Consider the following 19,279-nt stretch of genomic DNA (forward strand, 5'->3'; position numbering starts at 1 on the left):
TGTAGTGCACTCTTGAATGTCTAGGTTTCACCTGTGGTTCTTGATGCAGTGTTTTTTCATATGGCTTTCCTTAAACTGGATTTAGGATAATCTTATCCACCGAGTTAGTAAAAGTCAAATGTAACCATTCTTGTACTGAAGACATTTTATGCTTTTCAAATATTTCTAATTGTTAATAGGTATTAGATTATTAATCCTGAATAAATCAGCATTCAGAAGGAAAAACAGCTGAGCTGGCAATGTATGTACCAAACAAGTAAACTCTGTTGCACAGTGCAGTATATGGGCTTATCATTCAAGGAAGAGAACTGCTAGCTCTAAAAAATTAAAAACTAGTGTTTGCCTAATGACTTGACTCTACTTTTAATGGTGATAATAATCACATTCATTTCTTCTATAAAAGATACCAGGTTTCCTGGTACACCTTTTATACCTTATTATTATTAAATCAGATGTGGGTGCCTAAATGTACACATGTGGGCAAGGAACAAACACACACAGCCAGCAGAGAATATGACATATTTTATTGTACCATTATTAAATGCCACTTTAACCCACCACCGAATGCGACTTTCTCCAACAAATGCAAAGTAGTTTTCTGCCTGCTCATTTTCTCCTAACAACAACATTGTGGGGTAGATTAGGCTGAGAAGATGACCAGCCCATAGTTATCTTAGTAAAAAGTTCATGGCTTTAAATCTTGGTAACAGCCATACGTTCATGGGCACATGCAGGGTTGTTTTAGGCTTCACTAGTCTAGGTCCACCTCCTTTTCCCATTTAGATTTCCACAACAGAAGACAAGAGAAATCATAGAACTGTAGAGGTGGAAGCGACCAGGAGGGTCATCTGGTCCAAACCTGTGCAAAGCATTAATCTTTCGCCCAACTTGGGGCTCGAAACTACGACCCTGAGGATTAAGAGTCTCACGTTCCGCCGACTGAATAGAAATACTGGCTTCAAAATAAATCACACAACTAAAAGCACACACCATACAGCGCAATATTATAGTTTTAATGGAGTTTACACCCAGGCGACGTCATCGCAGACAGTAGAATTGTGGCCTTAACGGTTCTTTCCAAGGTAGTCCCGGATTTAAGCTTCTGCGCCTGCGAAATCCCGACAACAAACCGTCGTCCGAGACTTCCAGCCCCGCCGAGGCGGCGATCCGGAAGGGCTTAGGCTACACTCCCGCTGTCTCCGCCAGTGTTTCCCCAGGGCCGTTATTGGACTACAATTCCCATCAGCCCTGACCACTTGGTCCTGCTAGCTAGGCCTGATGGGAGTTGTAGTCCAAAAAAAAAGCCTGGAAACCCAAGTTCCGGAGGGGAGGGGAGGGGGGAAGCAGCCTAAAGCGCCACTGAGGGGACAGACAGACAGAGGTCCACAACCGTGCCCAGACCCATACACCCCGTCCGTGTACCACAAAGCCGCTTCCGGGCTAGACCGGAAGCGGAACTGGCGGCGTGAGGGAGGAGAAGAAGAGTGGGTGAGGAAAGCGCAAGGAAAGCGCTTCCGGCGGAAGTGCCGCGCGCCGCAGCCTTGTGTGTCGGCTGCCCCTCGCGAGCCTTTCGGCAGCCTCGTTCCCTGCCGCAACCGTCGCGTGAGGAGGGAGGGAGCAAGAAGTCGGAGCCGCTGCCGGCGCTGCGCGGAGAAGCTCGCGCCTCCTTCTTCGCCGGCGGCGAGTTGTCTGTCATCCCGGCTCCCAAGCCCCCCCCCCGACCCTCTCTCTGAGGCGGCAGCTCTGACGGTTCGCCTCCGGGCGCCTGAAGGGATGTTGTGGCGGAGGCGGCGCCGGTGGTCCCCGTTGCTGTAGTGACGCGGGCGGCTGTGGAGGAGCCGCCCGGGGCGGGACGACGAGGGGGTGTCCGCTTCCCGCCGAGGCTCCCGCGTCGCTCTCGGTCCCGTTCCTGGCAACCTCGGCGCGGGGCGGCAGTTGGGCCGCCCCAACCGTCTCGGGCCCGGAGCCGTTCCCCTTCGAGGAGGCGCTGCCTGGGCGGCCTTTGACGGGGCTTCCCCGCCATGGCTTCTTCCTCCGGGAACGACGACGACCTGACCATCCCCCGCGCGGCCATCAACAAGATGATCAAGGAGACGCTGCCCAACGTGCGGGTGGCCAACGACGCCCGGGAGCTGGTGGTCAACTGCTGCACCGAGTTCATCCACCTCATCTCCTCCGAGGCCAACGAGATCTGCAACAAGTCGGAGAAGAAAACCATCTCCCCGGAGCACGTCATCCAAGGCAAGGGGCAGCCTGCTCTCCTACCTCTTTAGTGCCCAACCGGAGGAAAGCCCTTCACTTGCCACCCTCTGGGCTCCTGCTGTGGGGTAGCTCAATCGGTAGAGCATCTCGATCTCAGGGTTGTGGGTTCGAGCCCCGCATTTGGGCAAAAGGTTCCTGCATTGCAGGGGGTTGTGCTGGGTGACCTTTGAGTCCCTTCCGACTCTACGATTCTGTGATTCTCAGTAGGCTTTCTGTTGCTACAACTTCAGAAATGGTTAAGTGGTGCATCCAACCACCGCCGCACTCTTACAGTGTGCTGTGTAGCAGAGAATTACAAGAGGGTGGATTGCCTGGAGGACTCTGGTGAGCTGTAGACTAGATAAACATTTCATCCCTTCAGGCAACTGCGTAGCATTTGCTGAGAGCTACAGCTTCATTAAGGGCTAGAAACGCAGAAGATCGTTGTGTCATAAACTCCCAGGCACGTCTGAGAAACTTGCTGATGTCAGCTGAACTTCCAAGTAAAGTTATTTAAAACTCCTTGCAAATTATAGCTATAGGTTTAGTAAAGTGAGCACTTTTTGTGTTTAGCTACATGAATCTGAGTTGAAGTAAAAGCCTCTTGTTTTTTGGTTTTTTTTTTAGAAACAGGATGTAAGAGTTTAAAGAGTATTGTGAGAGGGGAGTTCGCCATTATGCAATTGTTCTCACACGTGTTCATTTTTTTCACTACTTTTCATTTAGCTAGATTTCTAAACCACTGTTCATCAATTAAGGCAAGCAATCCTAACCCCACTTACCTCAATAGGACTTACTTCTTTGTAGATGTGGTTAGGATTGAACCGTAAGATCCCAGGGTAGTTTACAACAATTGCATCAAAACAATAAAATACAATATGTTAAAATCCCACAAAATATTTTTTAAAAATATTATTTATTGAATTTATATACTGCCCTATACCTGCAGGTCTCAGGGCAGTTCACAGGATAAAATCAGAATACAAAACCGCAAAATACATGATCAAAATAAAAACAACTACAACCCAATAACCCCCCAGCCCAATACATTTTAAAAGGCATAGGATGTCAGTGACATCAATTATAGCCAACATTACCATAGATACAGTTTGTTGGAAACAACTTTTTCCTCTCTTTATTTCCTTATCTAATTGTTTCCATTTTATAAAACAAGAGGATTTTAGTCAAATATATATAGTTGCTCTTTCCTACAAAAAAGGAGGGCAAATTTCATTAGGCTTTGCTTTATGTTACTTTCCCTTTAAAATTCATGTTACTCATGTTCAGTTCAGCATTCAGAACAGCAAAAGTGAAAGTAACCGGAGTCTTGGTTTCGTTCAGTTGTTGCTTAATGATACTACTTTCAGCATTAAGAAATGTAAGATGCCTGAAATGAAAACCCTGATTTTAAGAGTGTAAAAGCAGTACAGCTGGATTTGATCAAGGGCCTGTCAAGTTCAGCATCCTGTTTCCCAGTGTCTTTGGGAAGCTCTTGAGCAGAGTATGAAGATAATCATCATTTCCCAGCAACTGGTATTCAGTGATATGCTGCCTCTGGGCCTGGAAGTAATGTATGGTTGCCAAGGCTAGTAGCTGTTGATAGCTATAGCCTTGCGGGGTATTACTGCTTCATCTTGACTTTTGTGCAGTGCTGCACCAGAGAAGTTCTGCTTGCATAATGGCACATTCGTATCAGCTATGCCCCCACAAAATCGGCTCTGGAGCTCCCCTCAATCCGCTGGAACTGATTTTGAGGTCACACAGGGAGGGTTGAAGGGGACAGGAGAGAGAGAGGAAGTTCTGCTACATGAACAGAAGTCTGTTGCATGCACAGAGCTGTAGCACAGGAAATAGCTCTTAAACTTTTTTTATTGTAATAGGAAGACCCTAATACGGGAAGATACTTTGGATGATATACAATGTTAAGTCATTCTTAGAGCAGACCCACTGAAATAGTGGGCTTAGAAATATTTGGATATCACCCTCTATTGAGAGTTGTGTGCCACTTGGGTCCCTGACATATGTAAATTATGTTAATTTCTAAGGTTCTTTTGCATAATTGCAAACTGTTGTTATAGGAGAAACAATGAGAAATTATGGGCACTGAAACGATGACCACTGGTTAGGCTGTTTAGTTTCATCTGGCTGTTGTAGAGCTACCTTTCCCAACTGCTGCTGTACTAGATGTTGTTGGATTCCAACATCACCCCCAGCCAGCAGGGTCTGTGGCAAGGGATGAAGGGCATCCAGCTGGGGAAAGCTGCTCTATAGAGTTCCATCTGTTTTTGAATGCTTATCTTTGCAACTGAAAACACATATCCAAAAATGAAAACTAAAGTCAGGATGTTGAAATATGAACCCGATATCAAATTCTGCATTTTTTTCCTGGTAGCACACACAGAAAGCTCTGGATTCTTCTGAGTACAAAGTTAACGGGCTTGTAGAAAACTACACAGGGCCCACACACATTCAGTAAGTAAAGTCTCCAACTCATTTTGTGCTGGGTTGGATGATCAATGAGTAGAATCGAGGTTTCCATATATAGGTGCAGTATACACCATAGGTTTCAGCACCTGCTACTGGATCATTACCTGATCTAAAATGGGTTGCAACAACAGCACTGCCATCATACAGATACATGGTAAAAATATTAAGGACTTCCACATTGATGGTTTGGTTAAAGGAGAGTCCCAGGTCTGAAAAGGTTAAGATCTTCCATTGTCTTGCAAATAACAATTACTACCTCCTAAGAGAGCACCCAAGTGGATAACTGATGTCATGGTGGCCATATACATAGGGTTCTTTCTAACTTCTGGCCACAGAAGCATTGTTATTTGACCACTTACAGAACTAATAATCATAGCATCGTAGAGTTGGAAGGGACCACGAGGGTCATCTAGTCTAACCCCCTGCACTGCTGGAATATTTTGCTCAACATTGGGCTCGAACCCATGACGCTGAGATTAAGAGTCTCACACTCTACTGACTGAGCTACAGGGGTGAGGATCTTTTAACCTGCAGACCTAATTAGCCATCCCAGGCCTCCCCATTTAGCCCACGAGGCCTTTTCGACCAAGCGATGCCCATCTGCTGCACACCTGACATCAGGTGTGGGAGAGGTATAGTGTCTGGACCAAGAAAATGGTTTGTGGGGGCATCTGCAAAGCCCTTTGCAGGGTTATTTGAAATCCTGATTATCAGCTGGTTGGGCCTCAAAGTGCAGTGTAGGGCTTTCTGCAACCACTGAGCTTGTTGGGGCTTGAAGAGAACCATGCACAGCCAAACCCCTGACAATCAGCTGAGAACAGCTGGCACTAGGGTGTCTGCACACGGCTGCCCTGTAAACTGTTTTTCACTCTTTCCAATGGTGTTACCACTAAACCACAAACGAGTAGATTGGGCCACTGCACTTTCAGTTTTGGTTTTGACTTTTTATATTCACTGTGCCTGGCTTAAAACACCAAGAAAGAAGCTGTGCAGTATCTCTTCAGGTTTGGAGCTTATGTCCACTCCCTTTCAACTGCTTGCTACCACATGTCGAATTCTATGCTATCTTTGCTGAAAGTTCTTTGTATCTAGCTTAGTCATTTTTGTTTGCATTTATCAACACTTACATCTTTGGTAAACTTAAGTCTGACAATGCTCAATGTAGTCACTGCTGTTAATTCTCTTTAAATTAGAATTTTTAACTCTTTTTATATGTTGGATATAATTTGCACACCATGAAAATAAGGAGGGATAGCCTCAGTTGGTAGAGTTTGAGACTTTTAACAGTCTCTTAATATCAAGTTTGTGGGTTTGAGCCCCACGCTGGATGAAATATTTCTGCATTTGACTAGATGAGCCTGTGGTCCCTTCCAGCTCTACAATTTTGTGAATGTGTTTCTATGGAGTGATCCACTCATTCAACAGTGCATTCCTTTAGATTTGCTACTACATGGTTTAGAAATAAATATTTATTATATCCTGCAGTTCCCAATAATTCTCTTGGATCCACACATGCTTAGCCGCAACACATCAGGCATTCTCAGGCCATTGCCATGTTTCCCAGTGTTAAACATCTTGTGTGTAAGTTGAATCCAGACTTTCATGGAAGGGACTTAGATCCAGTGGATGTTGCAGCTGGAGGAAGACAATTTGCTGCTGTCACTGATTTCCACTTCCCTTGCAAACCCTCAGCATCGTATCCCACTGTTTTGGAGGGTTTCTGCAATCCTCCAGAGCAGATTTTTAGGGGGCTGCATAGGGAAGGGAGATCTGGTGAATATCAGCCCCCTCCATTTGTCAGCATTTATTTTATTTTTTAACACTGATAGTCCACCCTTCATGAAAAGACCAAAGGGCAGTTTATAACATACAACATGGTAAGCAATATATGCCAGTACATAACCTAATATCCATACAATACAAGAAAACCAGAACAGTTATATAAAAACAGTTCATACTAATAAATAATACATAATTATTACTTCTTATTACTCATCCCAGCATTGAACTCCACAACACCTGTAAAATGCAGTGTTTCATGGCATAAGTTATTACCTACTTTTCTCGGGTGCAATTATGAAACATAATGCATATCTAGTAGCAACAGCCTTCTGGAAAAAATGGAGACATCAGCAGAATATCTAAAGTGCAGAAACAGTATACAAGTACATATATTTATCTGTACAAAACTAGCTGTTAACCCCTTTGCCGAACCTCAGAAAATGAGAAACCCAGATCTCACCTAGGAGCTTTTCTTTGCTCTCTGTCTCTCACTTTGGGAAATCTTCACTTCCTTGCTTCTCACTCTGAACCATTCCACCATCAGTCTGCCATTTTCATTGGGCACTTGCCTCCTGTTGCACCCCGTGAAGGGGAGGCACCAGAGGGGTAATTTCCTGTGGACTTTCCCCCTCAGGGTGATCCCCACTAGCAACAGCCTGTCGTTGGACAGCCTACTGCCTGCAGAATGCCCACCTTCTCTCTCCCCATCTTGAAAAACACCGCAGGTTGGGTAGTCTGATTTGCCTGCCTTTGTGCAGCAGCAGCCGCTAAACAGTACCATCTCATGTACCAAATTGCTCGTAAAGTAGAAAAGGCTTCCCTGTCAACTTGCACACCATACATAGTCTATAACAGATTGTTACTCAGCTAGTAGAGGGATAGAAGTCAATAATATGTCACTTACTTGCAAGTGCTTCATAGTATAAGGAATTGTTTTTGATAAAAGGTAAAGCTTGCTTAAGTGAAGCTTCAGATCAGATAAAAAAATTCATTCCAGTAGCACCTTAGAGACCAGCTAAGTTTGTTATTGGTATGAGCTTTCGTGTGCATGCACACTTCTTCAGATACCTGATTTTTTTATATTTTGTTTTGACCAGCACGGCTACCTACTTGTAACTTCAGATCATATGTTCTTTGTCCTTTTAAAAGAAGTGGCCTGACTTAGATATGTCAATCTGCAGATTTCTGTAGTCCAAAATTACTCCCTCCCTCAGAAGGTAACACTATATAGCAATCATTGTATGTTTTTTGTGGTAGTGGCAACTGTGTCTGATAGGTTAAGTTGGTGTCTTGTTGCCTAAAATGCTTAAATTTTACTAACTAGAAACCTTTTTTACCCTAGCACTTGAAAGCTTAGGTTTTGGCTCCTACATCAGTGAGGTAAAAGAAGTTTTACAAGAATGCAAAACCGTAGCACTAAAGCGAAGAAGGGCTAATAATCGTTTGGAAAATCTTGGCATTCCTGAAGAAGAGCTCCTAAGGCAGCAACAAGAGTTATTTGCAAAAGTAAGTGAGGAAACAATATATGCAGTGCTTATCTTTCCACATTTAATTGTGGAAAGATACACAATTTGTGAAGATGAATCAGCTAAGCATCCTAGACTTGGATATTGCATACAAATCTAAATTTTGGAAATGACTTGAGTTTTCATTCTTTGAATATGCAAAACTTGATTCATTCAGCTTGGGTATAAATGGATGCGACTGTCTCAGTATGTATTAGTACTTGCTTGAAATAACTACATCAAATAATGTGTCAATGCAAAAATATAGGGTTGCATCTGAACTTAGTATACTCAAGTGAAATCAATGGGACTTCAGTTGGTTATGACTAACTTAATTCTCATTAATTTTACTGGGTCTCTTCTAAGTACAGATAATTTTTGGGAAGTAATTTGGGCTGTAATCCTGTGCGCACTTATTTTGGAGTAAGCACCATTTGATTCAGTCAGACTTACTTGGTGTCCTTTCACTTCAAAATCAGGATATCATTAAAAGCCTGTCTCCCAAAATCCATTTCTGACAAGGGTTAATGTAATTGAAATGGTATATGTTTTGGGTTCTCTCTGATTAATTCCAGATTGCAGAATCTATCTGGAGTTATACATTAAGCATACCTGACAGCAATCCAAATGGCTGGGAGTAAGGGTTGGATTAGGTGAAGGTGTCCCTATATCCTGCTCTCCTTGCTTAGCTGGCCTCCTGCGGGCTGCACGTGTGGGCAGGTATGGCCCCTGCTAGTTGTATCCCTGCCAGTGGAAATCTCTAAAATTGAGTGTTCTGGGGGAAGGGCTGAGTTGGCTGAAAATCCACTGGATTCCAAGACACTCTGTGTCATGTGATGGCATCAGGTCCATTCCAAGTCCATTGGTTGAGCCTGCCTGAAGCCTTAGTTGACAGAACTGTTCCTGCTTTCAAGCCCTTCTTGTACTGAGAAAGGAAGTTGAAATGGGAAAGATGCAGGAGTCGAGAGAGAGAGGAACGCATTCCTCTTCTCCCCACAGCAAAAGGAAAGTTGTGGAGGGGAAACCAAATCTGACTAGTACAAACCCCTTCCTCCAACCAACCTGAAAAGTGTAGTAGGACAGGGGGAATGATCTCTTTCCCATTCTCCCTGCATTGTCTTGAGCAAGACACCCTTCCATCCCTCTAGGGCAGGGCTTCCCAAACTTTGGTCTCCAGCTGTTTTTGGACTACAGCTCCCATCATCCCTAGCTAGCAGGACCAGTGGTCAGGAATGTTGGGAATTGTAGTCCAGAAACAGCTGGAGACTCAAGTTTGGGAAACTCTGCTCTGGGGAATTCTTCCTAAAGTTCTGTACCTTTGGAAAGACTTTTTCTCATGAGCATCCCTCATTTAGAGTTTGTGATAAACCCAGCGATATCTTTTTTTAAACATGACGGGAAGTCCTCAAGCGTGCAGCAGGGTTAGGCAACCTATGGACCCACAGATGATGATGATGATGTTTCGCTTGTGAAGTAGTCTCCTAATTTCTTCTCTCAAAACAGATCACAAGAGGATGCCATCATGTTCTTGGCTGACCTCTTGCACTGATCTCCCCGTGTGCATGTGTGTGTCTGTGCGCAACTGGGTTAGGCCATGCTGTAGACACTGAACTTACGGTTTTGTGCCCCTAGGCTAGGCAGCAGCAGGCAGAGCTAGCCCAGCAGGAATGGCTACAGATGCAGCAAGCGGCCCAACAAGCACAGCTTGCTGCCGCCTCGGCCAGTGCATCCAACCAGACAGGCTCTTCTCAAGATGAAGATGATGAGGACGACATCTGAAGTCTTTTGGGCTGAGCTTCAGTCCCCACAAGGAAATAGTTTTCACTGGTTTTGCTGTGCAGGACATGAATGCTTACCCGTAACTTTTGTCTGCATCTTGGACCGGCCGTTGGTATTTTAGGGATGTCTGCTGTTGTGTGCTGTACATGTCGAAACTGTCTCTTTGAACTCTGGAAGACTTAAGGTTCAGTATCATATCAACTTTGGATTTTTAATGGTGTTTATGGAAATTTTAGATAGCAGTGTGTCACTTATTTGATCAACAAACAGTGTTACAATAAAGTTTATAAAATATAGCAAAATTTATACAGAGACTCTAAATTCACATTTGCATTTCTCTTCCCTTTTAACCATAGAATCTTATGTAGAAATTTTTAATTTGGGTTTTGTTTTGGTTTATTGGAACGGAGCAGCCAAGCAAAGGGTTCAGAATAATTGAATTCTTTGTCTTCAAAAACGATATATATATGGCAATATATACTCTGTGCTCATATACCACCAATCTTGAGAAATGATACGTTTTTGCCAAACTAGGAAAATGTATGTTTAATAGTTGTACAGATTGAATTTCTTTTGTATAGAGGTGAAAACAAACCCAATACTTTATTATGTCATCAATTCAGTGTCATGAGCGACATTAATATTTCATTTCAAATATTGTCCGCTTTGAAGAATTAAATCTGTTCCTGTTTCACAGCCATTTAATTTTAACTTTAGGTGGTATTAACATGCATCGTGCATGTTCCAAGTGTTCAAATGGAGTTTGGTGGAACAGAGTTGTTTTAATTCTGTTTAGACTCAGAATGCTGAAATAGTCAGGTCTATGAAAGCAAATATTGGAACTAATAAGCATGCTTGCAATGAGAGGAATCTTCATTTAACTTAAATTTACTTTTTTTGTCAGCACAATATTAACACGACGTTTTCAAGACTAGTGTACCAATAGAGAAGTTTTATCTGTGAAACTGGCTGCTTCTACATTAGAAACTAGTAGGGTACTAGTTCTAAGTGTTGCAATTCCAAGTTTGGTGACTGAGCCCCAACACTGACCAACAAGACCTAATTATTCTGGGGTATTATAGGTGTGGATTTTATATATATAACAATGCTTAGATTGTTATTTGTGTTGATAATAAGGAACAATAGAGTCCATTTTAGAATCTGAAAATATACTTGAAGATACATCAGCATATTTTTCTGGTCCTTGCTTGCAGGGAGGTAGAATCTCATGCATTGCATATTAATGCATCATGCAACATTACCAAGACTGCAATTTTTAAAAAACTTTCTAGCACAGCCTTGATGGCTATAGAAAATTATGCAAGAGCTGAGAATGAATGGAGAAAGTCTTGTCTCTGAAGCAGGGAGCCAAACTGAGAGTCAAATTACGATCTTGAATTGCAGTTAGTTGAGTTTTATGGAGCTTCACCTGAAATAACTTGCACCCTTATTTATACACTGGTAGCTGAGAGATAAATTAGTTCGAATGTTAAGCTGAAACACATTTGTTCAGCAGGAAAAGTATTGGGGCAAAATCTGGTGAAAGATTGTCTTCATTAAGGTTGAAGTACCAAAGGTAGAAACACTAGGCTAGTAAAACCATGTTAATGTGCAGTGTTGGCTTTCATAATTTGTACTGTAACACCCTTGCCCTTCCTATTTGAAATAAGTCTTCTTTTTTTAAAGAAAGATATACATTTTCACACTTCTTTTCTGATGCGGAATTCAGGTTAATATTTTACTGCATCTGGTATGTATCATAATATGTTTGAATCCCTGTGACCTTTCCTTTGGACATTCTTGTGCTTTTTCATATGCTGTATTCCTCAAGCAATAAAATTCAAATGTGTTTTTATATTCCATGTTTCAATATCCAACTTTCATGGTTTGTCATATAATAGAGAAACTTAATTTTCTTCTGCCATCAACCAACTTTGCAAACTTCACGGGATCAAGATGTTATCACCAAAGAGATGCCTATAACCGTCCTTTGTGTTAGGGCTGGTTCTTTTCAATTTGCATAATTTTCTTCCAAGGACAGAACGTATTCTGTCTAGTCGCATCATGTACAGTTTGCTCGTAGATCCTGTACCATTTCAGCACGTTTTGGACTACCATGCTAATCACACTTACCTGGGTGTCAGCCCCAACAGGACTTCCAAGAAGACATGGTTGGAAGTGTGCTGTTTTTTCAAAACAAATCTGTCCAAGTAAGTACTTTTTAATTTGTTTAAGGAACCGCATTAATTTACTTTTATATTTTGAGATGACTATTTAGATATTTTGAGAAAGTTATTGATATGACTTACTGGCTATGATCCAAAAATCCAGTACATATATGGAGACTTCCCCTGATGGGAGCTTCCATTCTTCTCCATGATAAATTTCTGGTATGCAGAAATATGTATGTGCTGTATTTTCATCTCAAGCAGAATTAAATTCATTGTGTATAGAATGCAAGATAGATCACTTTTTTCATGTCAGTTTTAATGGTTTTCTCTTAAATATAACATTATGTCAAATAAATACCGGATTTGTGAATACTTCAACAAGTATATCAGCTATTGTATAGTCTTGCGTTAAAAGAAAATTGCAATAGAAGCAAGACAATGTCAGAGTTGGAAAATCTCCAGTTTCTGCCAAAGTAACCAGCTCCTTACATTTTGTGTGCAAATGTTCTCTTTGGATCCCCTATTTAAAATTTCCTTTCTGGTATTAATTTGCGCTGCTTTTTAAAATTTCTCAGCTTCTGGAGTTGAATGTATGGAAACGGGCATTTTTGGTTGCGGAATTCCAACGCTTGCGACTGGAAAAAGAACTAGAAGTATGCTAAGACCTGCACGGCCCAGAAATCGCAAAGTAAGAAATTATAAAATATCCTGAAGTTATTTTCCTACAGTACTCCCAACCTTCATCTTAAGTAATGTTAGTCATAATTGCAGTAATGCTATTGTGTGGTTTGGGCTCAGGTTAGTAGCTGTTTCCACATCCATCTCCAAAGCAGTTCATTAATAAATTGAGTTGGGTGTGCATTTAATATTTGCTGCTTGGCATGTATAACAGCTTTTCTGGCTGCAGTGCACTAGGCAAAGGTTAATGCAAGATCAGTCCCAGGGTGGTGATGGCATAATTAAATGTTCCCAAGCATGCTTTGAAATGAGAATTTGAGGCCTGGGAAGGTGTGGAAGTATGACGCTGCCTTGCATAGGAGAAGACCTTGGCTGCGATCCAAAATGCTGCGCAAGTACTTCCTCCGTGCTCAGAGAGCCCTTTGGACTCGCTATCCTCAAACAGAACCTCTCCCTGCCACATGGCAAACTCAGGACTTTCAGAAGCGGTTTCCTTTTTGTCTTCAGTGGGAGGCTCCTGTTCAAAGAAAGCAATAAAAACAACTCAGCAACAATCCTCCTGGGTGTGCCGAAATCCTTGGGTGTGCCTGAAGTCGCTCTTTGGATTCCAGCCCTTGTCCTGTTTTCACACAGGAGGGCATTTTCTCTGCTTAATGTAGGAATATGTGCATTACCAAGCAAGCAGCCTTTTACCAACAACAAAAAGCTTTATCCCCAAATCAGATGAGATGACTTCTCAATTTAATTTGCTTTGTTTTCTTTCTGTTCCCTGCCCAAGCCTTGAGCCAGGGGTAGTTTGTAGAGAGACAGACAGGCAGAAGCGAGGATCAGAATTTTTTACTTAATATAAAAAATTCCTTGCTGGATCAATCTAGCTTTCTGTCTCCTGCAGTGGTGGACCCCATTTCTCCTGAAGTAGAATACAGTGATGCCTCGAGTTAAGTACTTAATTCGTTCCAGAGGTCTGTTCTTAACCTGAAACTGTTCTTAACCTGAAGCACCACTTTAGCTAATGGGGCCTCCCACTGCTGCCGTGCCGCCGGAGCCCAATTTCTGTTCTTATCTTGAAGCACTATTTCTGGGTTAGCAGAGTGTGTAACCTGAAGCGTATGTAACCTGAAGCGTATGTAACCCGAGGTACCACTGTAGTAATCTTAGCAAGACCAGAAATTTGTACCAAAGGAATGCTGTGTGTTCTGCAGCGCAAATTTCACCACAAAGAACCAAGAGAGACATGTTGTGGACTTCCTTTATCTCCTTTGCAGAAAACAGTTGTTTTATGCGTAAGGGTGGGTATACAATTTTCAGCACAGAAACAGCAAGAGGGGTGGGGAAGAGTTAAGCAGCCCCTACCCTGTTTTCAGCTTCTCAAGAGTGGCTCAAGGAAAATCACACTCAAATCCATGCATTTAAACAGAAATAAAATTTAAATTTATTTAGTTCTTCAATATATTATTAACTGACTTCTTCTGTGTCTCCTCCCCAGTCTTGTTTCTTTTAAAAGTAATCAGCGAAGAAGCTCCACCTAGTGATCAGCCTGTGTTTTCAAAAGCGATGAACTAGAAAGTAAGTGTGAAACTAGGGCCGTATGTTTCTTTCCTGCTTTGAGCAATTGCCTGCGACAAGTGCTACACATAAATTTAATTCCACAACGTCATGCTGTAAGTTCATTGCTATAATTAATATACAAATACAGTGGTGCCTCGCAAGACGAAAATAATCCGTTCCGCGAGTCTCTTCGTCTAGCGGTTTTTTCGTCTTGCGAAGCAACCCTATTAGCGGATTAGCGCTATTAGTGGTTTAGCGGCTTAGCGGCTATTAAAGGCTTAGTGGCTAAAAGGCTATTAGCGGCTTAGAAAAAGGGGGGGAGTGGAAAAAATCGGAACACTCGCAAGACGTTTTCGTCTTGCGAAGTAAGCCCATAGGGAAATTCGTCTTGCGAAGCAGCTCAAAAATGGAAAACCCTTTCGTCTAGCGGGTTTTCCGTCTTGCGAGGCATTCGTCTTGCGGGGCACCACTGTAACACTGTGCTACTCAGTGAGCTGTAAGTACTTGATTAGCAGTTTTCCGGAGGGAAATGCTCAAGTATGTCTCTTGAAAAGAACAAATGCTTTCATGAAATATCTTGACTCGCACAAGCTTCCCGGAGGACAAAATTGTTTGGGGTCATTTTGTGGATGTCTTGAGTGCAATTAGTTCCCACCGAACACTGGAAAGCTACTGGCCCAGTGTTGTTGCTGCAAAGGTTTAAGTTACAGGATCTGCTGCACAGCAAAAGTGATTGGTTGTTACAACTGAGCCTCCAATCTCCCCAGAGACTAACTCATAACTACTGTCATCTACTCATGCAAGAAAATTTATTTTGTGTGTTTCAAATTTAGTTATGTTTGGGTGGGTGGGTGGACAGCTGTAAGTATGTTTTCCCACTAGGTACCACTAGGTGGCGCTCATGCATAACACAATAATTTATTGCGGCTGCCTGAGAAATGACGTTTCATAGTGAAACTTTCTATTCTAAGGAAACTTTCCTTTAATTATTACAAAGGTTTGATGATTAACTTTAAAGAAAAACAGGGATATTTTTTCATAATAAGTATGAGTATTTTAAAATGTTATGTGCGTTAATCTCAGCATTGATTTTAACAATGTAGGGCCCAGATATCCGAAAGATCAACTTATTTTCTACAGGCCCTCTTGGGTGTTAAAAGACTATCCAAGTGGGCCCAATTGGTAGTTCCACCACTAAATTAGTTGTGAATGGAGGTGGAAGCCCTATAGTTATTAAATTTGTTCCCCACAGAAGTGAGTCTGGCCCCTTCATTATGAGCTTCATGTGGTATGCTGAATATATATATACCTGAAATATAGATATACATAGATATAGATAGGTAGATATATGGGCTATTCTGTTCTCTTGACTTTTTTGCACATTGAATGATGGGTAAGAAATTGAAATTTATCTGTATTTCACGAGATTTATATGCTGCTTGATGGTAATAAAATGTCAAGGCAGTAATAATAATAAAAACAACTATTAAAACATAATTAAAATCAGTGACAAGCTGAAGGCCAGGTTGAAACACATGTCCACATCCTATGCAATAATGAAATAAGCAATTCTATATTTATTGTTCATTAGGGGTTGGGAGCTATGTTACTGCTACCCAACCTTTCTGAATGCATTTTGATACTTCTTTAAAGCTGAAATCTGCATCAGAAACGCTGAACAAAGTCCAGGGGATTGTGGGTTGAGCAATCTTATACTTAGCATTCACCAGTTCAGAGATAGCACTGCTATGTTGGTGGAATGGCTTGCCAAATCCTGTGCCCCTCAGTTTAGGCAGAGAGGGTAAAAAGGAAGAACAGTCACAGAGGAAACAGAAATGCAATATATATATTTGGCAGAGGAAACATGTTTACAAATATGCATCTACATATGAATCTTCAGGCACACTACTCCTTTTCCTGCATTGCAGGGGGTTGGACTAGATGACCCCTGAAGGGTCCCTTCCAACTCTATGATTCTATTATTATTTTGCAAATTAATATGAAAGTCCAATGGAACAGACTTATGGGTGAGTCCATACGAAAGTGACACAGACTAGAATTTGACTGATCTGGCTATTCGTACCCCAGAGTGGCACTCACTTTATTTGGTTTCTTGATCCGAGATCTACAATACAGGACGGGGTATAAAAATTAAATAAATCAAAAATTCAACAAAGGATTAGTGGTTACTGACAGTCAGTTAGATTAGCTGTCTCCCCGTACATTTGCATAATACCTTTGCACAGAGATCTTTGGCCCCTAGCCTATATATGGCTAGCATAGCTTATGGGACAGGATACAGTATTGCAAGAGTAGGCTTCCGCTAGCACAATAGAACTTCACCTTCCTCTCCTCTCCCCTGCAGCCCCTCCCCCCATGCACTCCCAAAATCTTTTCCGGCGGGTCCACCAAACCCCCAGAACAGATTCTAAGGGTGTCAACAGCACTGGACACATTCTGTGTCTTTGGCAGCACTGCAAAAACATGCATGGCTTATACTGGACGTCGTTTGCCAGCCAAACCACTGTGATCTATTTACTTACTGATCTATAATTGCCTGCTCCTCATTAATGCATTTTCCTGAACTTTGCCTCGGCAACTGGGGATTTCCATCATCTCCTGGGGAGATTTCTTATAACCATACCACATGCAAATCCCTGCTTTCTGGCACAAAGCTATAAGCAAATCATAGCAAGAAATGTGCGCCGATTATGCTAATCCAATGTTGCGATTGACATTTTGGCCCCTGAACTCCTCATCCATACATCTACATCAAACATGGCAATTACAAAGCATGACAGCTGATGTCATGCTCCATATGCGAACCACTGTTAAAAGAACAGTTTAAAAAGGGATTGTGCATTTCAAAGCCAGTGTTGTGTGCGCGCTTTTGCTTGAGAAACCTGGGAGTACAGCTAGATCTAAGAAAAGGAGGAAGAAGCTATATATTTTTTCCACTTTCAGCAGTTCTGTATGTTTTATTTATTGAAAATATTTGCAGGCCATTATTCACGACCAAAATGGCATTGCAGAGCGGGTTACACTGTTAAATCCTTCAAACGCCAACATGAAACAAAAAAATTAAGCAGCAAAAACAGTATAATTTCATCAGAGCAGGCTTCTAATCCAGTAATGACAGCAATATCCAGGCACATAAACAAGGTACTTCCAGTTCCTTGATTCTCAGAGAATTATATCTTATCAGCAGGAAGCACACTTAAATTGTATCATCAGGATTTTGAGATTCCCTTGTTATGAATCATCAGATTGTTATGGGAAGATGAGGTGCATTTTCAGCTCCCCCCTCCGCGTAAAATGGTACCTTTCTACTGTATGCCACTATTTTCTGTTTTAATGGTGTGCTATATGGGTTGTGAAGAAGGACTGAAAAGAAGCATGGTACCCCACACCCCTCATTTTTCCTCCTAGCGTGGGGAAGGGTTGAGGTGGCCTGCTTCCTTTTCTCTGCAAACAACAGGAGCTGTCTGCATCGCCTGCGCTCCTGAGCAATGTTCCACTGTAAACAAAAGGTTGCCAAATAATGGCAGCCTCACAGAAAGAATAATCAGCGTGTATCCTGGTGATAACTTGCCCCTGAAAAGCTGCCAACGTTCAGATGTGCCAGAAATTTCCAGAGTTTTCGTTTGCAAGGGGCTAGAACAGCCAGTTTGTTCAGTCCCAGGAGAAAACGGTTCAAGCAGAAAGGTGAGGGACAAGACTCAGAAGAAATGAAGATGGAGCACAACCCGCCAGCCTCAGCAGCAGGGAGGAGAAAAACACTCCTGCTTCCTCCCGTCTAGTAGCAAGAGAGAGGTTGTGTGAGCAAAGAGCCCTTGTTTAAGAACGCTTTGAAGACCAAAGGGAGACCGCACCTCTTTAGAATTGACACAGCTAACATATTTTTTTTAATGCACTTCTACAATGTCACATCAGGGGCTTCAGTTATTCTCCTTTTTTCCTATTTTACAGAAGTATTGTTGTGGTACTGATTTTTCTGATCTTTTCTTATTTTAACAAAATATTCTTCCAGTGTAGGTGTGCTTGAATCTGTGGCATGTTTCCAAGGGATTAGCTTCCCCATGCATATTTCCTTTAATTAGTCTGCACAATGTGTTGTTTTTCTTAGAGGTCTTCCTCCCAAGTTAGCAATGTCCTTGTTTTCACATTCCTTACTTTATGAGATTTGATCCAGTCCTCCATGGAGATGCTGTACAAAAATGCAACTTTCTTTTTTAAAGGGTGGTAAATTACACACAAGACTCATGATTCTTTTTTACCATTCACTTCTCTCTCTCTCTCGCTGCATCTATTATTTATTCTCTTTAAAAACATGATTTGTCTTGCTTTGTTTTATGATTATGGTTTATCCGTACAAACCTATATAGTGGCACCGTACAGAGTTACATGGGTTTCTACCGGGGTGCTGCTCGGTATTTAAAAGATCTGGGATGGCACAGGACAAAGTTTTGCCTCTGGGAAGATTCAGGTGGCTGGGATCTCATTGGCATGGTGCTTTGTAGTGTGCCCAGCCACCTTGTAAGCAGTGGCTGAAAAGGGGGAGGAAGAGACTTAAGATCTGGGGTCCAGAACAAAAGACTTTGGGCTTGGGCCCCATTGGGCAACCCCCAACAATGCCCCTGGTTCCTGTCCCCCAAGGAACTTAAAATCTAATAGATGATGGGAAGGAAAAAAAGGAAGAAAAGTAGTGACACTGGTAAGGATGAATGAAAATGAGCAAATATAGTAGATATTCAGAATGTGGATTAAGGGAATGAACCAATGACCACAGAAGAAGTGGGTTTGGTTTCAAGAAGAAAGCCTATAAGAACATTTGTTGGCATCTGTTTGCCTCAAGATACAATGGAGTGCTCTTCCGGGAGTGAAGTCAAACTGCTGTGTTAGCAGCACATCGTGATCTCTCCTAGGCACAAGGCTGGGCAGTGTGTATGAGGTCCTGGGCTGCCCACACAAGACCCACATCTTGGCCTCGCTAATGTCATTCAAAGGATATCAGAGGTCCTGGGTTGCAGCAGTTGCCAGAAGGAGGTGAACAGGGCGCCATCCAGCTGTCTTGGGGACTCCACTCTG

At 42.3% G+C, this 19,279-nt stretch overlaps 1 protein-coding gene across 1 annotated transcript; it reads left to right on the forward strand.

The window, feature by feature from the left end:
• Window positions 1–1,867: 1,867 nt before the first annotated feature.
• On the forward strand, window positions 1,868–11,651 carry DR1 (down-regulator of transcription 1). Its single transcript, XM_082228025.1, has 3 exons — window positions 1,868–2,241; window positions 7,853–8,016; window positions 9,648–11,651. Exons 1-3 carry the CDS (start codon window positions 2,022–2,024, stop codon window positions 9,792–9,794), a joined length of 531 nt encoding a protein of 176 aa, XP_082084151.1. The 5' UTR covers window positions 1,868–2,021; the 3' UTR covers window positions 9,795–11,651.
• The last annotated feature ends 7,628 nt before the right edge of the window (window positions 11,652–19,279 follow it).

Source organism: Podarcis vaucheri (genome assembly GCF_965113315.1).
Source record: "Podarcis vaucheri genome assembly, chromosome: 6".
In the NCBI taxonomy this organism is placed as follows: Eukaryota; Metazoa; Chordata; class Lepidosauria; order Squamata; family Lacertidae; genus Podarcis; species Podarcis vaucheri.